Source organism: Colobus angolensis, unplaced genomic scaffold, assembly GCF_000951035.1.
Source record: "Colobus angolensis palliatus isolate OR3802 unplaced genomic scaffold, Cang.pa_1.0 Scaffold130, whole genome shotgun sequence".
Lineage (NCBI taxonomy): Eukaryota > Metazoa > Chordata > Mammalia > Primates > Cercopithecidae > Colobus > Colobus angolensis.
In genome coordinates this window covers 3,106,019-3,110,046 of record NW_012114253.1, presented here as the reverse complement: position 1 = coordinate 3,110,046, position 4,028 = coordinate 3,106,019, and the positions used below count along the sequence as shown (strand labels likewise).

The 4,028-nt window shown below is 47.8% G+C and overlaps 1 protein-coding gene across 1 annotated transcript; it reads right to left on the bottom strand.

Annotated features, from left to right (window-relative positions):
- Nucleotides 1-2,725, bottom strand: LOC105506055 (aflatoxin B1 aldehyde reductase member 2-like). The gene is made up of 3 exons (XM_011934072.1): nt 2,708-2,725; nt 1,802-1,966; nt 1-183 (listed from the first exon to the last, which is right to left on the bottom strand). The coding sequence occupies exons 1-3, from the start codon at nt 2,723-2,725 to the stop codon at nt 22-24; spliced, it is 345 nt and encodes a 114-aa protein (XP_011789462.1). The 3' UTR covers nt 1-21.
- Between the last annotated feature and the right edge of the window lie 1,303 nt (nt 2,726-4,028).

Genomic DNA, 4,028 nt, shown 5'->3' with positions numbered 1-4,028 from the left:
GCAGCCTGAGCCACGATGGGCCTAGCGGAAGTAGTTGGGACATTCGTGAGCAACCAAATGCCAGGCTTGATTAAAGGCGTCCACGACAGCCGGCTCCAGGGGCCCTTCCTCCGTTGCTGCCAAGTTCTGCTCCAGCTGCTCCAGGCTGGACATGCCCAGGATGACCGTGTCCCCATGGGCACCCTGCAAGGGAGATGGCCAGACTTCAACCCTCTTCTGCTACACAGTGACTCCACTCACAGCCCTCCCAGCCACCTCCCTGCTGAGATTTGGGGTCTCTGTTTATATTTCTATCCCGTATGTCCAGAAGGACGTAAGGTGCCTTGGATAGCTGTACCCATCTGACTTGAAACCCGTATTATTTCCCCTACTGCCACACGACGCTTCCAGATCGACCTACATTCACAGCCCAATTCTGCCCCCCAGCAGCTGTGTAAAAATAGCTAAGTTGGCTGGGCACAGTGGCTCATGCCTATAATGCCAGCACTTTGGGAGGTCGAGGTGGGAAGAATACTTGAGCCAAAGTGTTCAAGACCAGCCTGGGCAACAGAGAGAGACTCTGTCTCTACAAAAAACAACAAAACAAAATGAACCAGTGGTGGTGGTGCACGCCTTGTCCCAGCTACCAGGGAGGCCGAGGCAGAAGGATCACTTGAGCCCAGGAGGTTGTGGCTGCTGCGAGCTATGAATACGCCGTTGTTCTACAGCCTGGGTGACAGAGTGAGACCCTGTCTCAAAAAAATAAAAAAGCAGGCTAAGTTATTAAGCTTGTTTTGACATTCAATCTTTTTTTTTTTAAACAAAAACATTTTTCCTTGTGTTTTGTACAAAAAAGGGGGTGGGAGGTGGTGCAGTGTGGTGGCGGTGGCGGAAAAATATGGAACGCTTCACAAATTTGCGTGTCATCCTTGAGCAGGGGCCATGCTAATCTTCTCTGTATCTTCCAATTTTAGTATATGTGCTGTCGACATGGGCACGACATTCAATCTTTTTCTCTGTTTTCAGCATTGGAATGAGAGAAAACTTACGTAAAACACAGCTCCCACATGCTGAACATCTACCAGATACATGCCAGACACTATGCAACATGGAACGCTGAAACTGGAGGTAAGTTTGTTGCTGTTATTTTCGTTGTTGTTTGCTTGTTTTTTTAGACAGGGTCTTGCTTTGTCACCCAGGCGAAAGTGCAGTGGTGTGATCTCAGCTCACTGCAGTCTTGACCTCCCAGCCTCAAGCCATCTTCCCATCCCAGCCTCCAGAGTAGCTGGGAACGTAGGAGCAAGTCATCACACCTGGCTAATGTTTTTGATTTGTTGTAGAGATAGGGTCCCACTTTCTTGCCCAGACTAGACTCAAATGCCTGAGCTCAAGCAATCCTCCCATCTTGGCCTCCCAAAGTGCTGGCCTACAGGTGTGAGCCACCGCCACCGGTCAGGAAATGAGTTTTAACCAGGAAGACATGAGGCATCAAGAGAGGGAAACCAAAAGGGTGAGATGGGTGGGCTTTAGTTAAACCTGTGTTAAAATGTCTGCCACTTTAATAGCTGGGTGAACCTCAGCTTTCTCGTCTATAACACTGGGATAATCATACTCCATAAAGCCTAAGGAATAAGAAAATCCCTGTAATGAAGCCCTCACTACAAAGCCTCCACTCAGATACCATCAAAGACCAGTGGGAAGAGTGTTTATGAGAACTGGAAGGAAGAGAAATTTCAGAGGAATTGAGAAATCAAATGCTTTGGGCTTCACCTAAAGGTTCCCCTGGAAGAGAAGGAGCTGAGCGCCCAGGGTCGCTGGTTACCTGCAGCTGTGAGTGGTGGTACATCCACCGGAGGGCGGCCGAGGTCATGCTGGGGGCGCTGGCGCCATATGCAGCCTGCAGGGCCTTCTCCACCAGGGCAATGGCCTGGAAGTGGTTCTCCTTCCAGAAGCTGTGCAGGGGGGGCAGTGGCACATGGGGATCACACTGGGAGCCACAACCAAAGAGCCATCCAGGGTGGCCCCACCCCACACCCTGCAGCCCTGAGGGGAGTCCTCTCCAGTCAGGTCTCCCACTTTGCTGGGCGTCAGAACCACCCAGGACGCCAGGCCCCTCGACAGAGACCTCAATGAATCTTTATTCCTGAGGACTCAGGAACCTGCTCTGATTTTCCCCTGGGGACACGAAGCCTGCTCAGATGGGGCAGGACTCCCTCCTGGGTTTTTTTTTTTTTTTTTTGGACACATGGTCTTACTGTCGCCTACACTGGAGTGCAGTGGCATGATCATGGTTCACTGCGGCCTCAACCTGTTAGGCTCAAGTAATCCTCCTGCCCCAGCCTCCTGAGTAGCTGGGGCTACAGGTGTGCACCACCACGCCTGGCTAATTTTTTGCATTTTTTTTTTTTTGTAGAGACCATGTTGCCCAGGCTGGTCTTGAACTCATGAGCTCAAGCAATCCTCCCACTTCGGTGTCCCAAAGTGCTGGGATTACAGGCTTGAGCCACCGCGCCCAGCTAAAATTCTTGTATAGAGCAGTATCTCATTAGTTTGTGTGTTAAATCCAAGACTTTGCTTCTGTAGTCTGTTGAATGAACCCCAAACAGTTATATCAGTAACAGCAATTGCACAGTTATATACACAGTCAATTAAGTTTTAGCACTAATGATAATTTAATTTTAGGTGTGGCCTCTGTGGATCTGTATCAGTCCTAAAATTTAGAAAGTACAGGCATGAAAGGGTACATTTTTCTCACCTAAGGAAAAACAGTAAGAGAAGACAAAATGTTAAAATAAAAAATCAATGCCACCTCCTTCTTCAGTGTTTCATACAGCACAAAGCAGCTTCCTTAGTTTGAGGATGATTAAATATATGAGATGCTCTCCAGATCCACTTCTGCTTCTTTAGACTTTTTTGTTCCTTCTCACTTATTTATTTATTACTTTTTTTTGAGACGGAGTCTTACTCTGTTGCCCAGGCTGGAGTGCAGTGGTGCAATCTCAACTCACTGCAACCTCAGCCTCTTGGGTTCAAGCAATTCTGCCTCAGCCTCCTGAGTAGCTGGGATTACAGGCACATGCCACCACACCTGGCTAATTTTTGTATTTTTAGTAGAGATGGGGTTTCACCATATTGGCCAGGCTGGTCTTGAACTCCTGACCTCATGATCCACCTGCCTCGGCCTCCCAAAGTGCTGGGATTACAGTCGTGACCCACTGTGCCTGGCCTCACTTATTTATTTTTAAATTAACAAATAAAAATTATAAATATCTATTTAAGGTGTACAACATGGTTCTTCAAGAATCTCTTTATATATGCAATAGCTGAATTCAAAAGACCATCAACTATGTTTGAGATATAGTAGCCGGAAGATTCTAACAGATAGGATGTGACACAGCAGAAAATGCATCTCTGATGGGGATACTCAAGACAGTCTCCTGGCAGGTCCCGGGACTCACCTTCTCCACTACTCAGGACTGTTGCTCCAAATGTTAGAGTTTATTTTCCAAAGATAACCACTCCATTCTCTCACATGCTCCTTGCACAGGTATCTTTGACTCTCCTCCCAGGACACAAGAGTGATGCTATGGACTTCTGGGGCTACACAGCTTCTGCCTAGTTTGCTTGGGATGTGCTCCCTTGGAAGCCACATGCAGAGGCCATGTGTGTGCCGGTTGATGACAGCAGCTGATATTCCAGCTGGCCCTCAGCAGCAACTGCCACGTGCTTGAGTGAATGTCCTCAGGCGATCCTAGCCTCCAGCTGCTAGATCACCTCTCAGACACTGAGGAACAGATGAGGCTTCCCTGCTGAGCCCTGCCCAAACAGATTTCTGAGCTAATTGATTGTTTTATTACACATAATTGAGGCACTATATACAATTGACCCACTTAAAGTGTATAATTTAATGGTGTTTCGTGTATTCAGAATTGTGCAACCACTACAATTTCAGAACATCTTTATCACCTCCCCAAAAGAAACTCTGTACTCAGTAGCAGTGAATCTCCATTTCCTCCCAAACCCCCTCAGTCCTAGGCAACCACTCATCT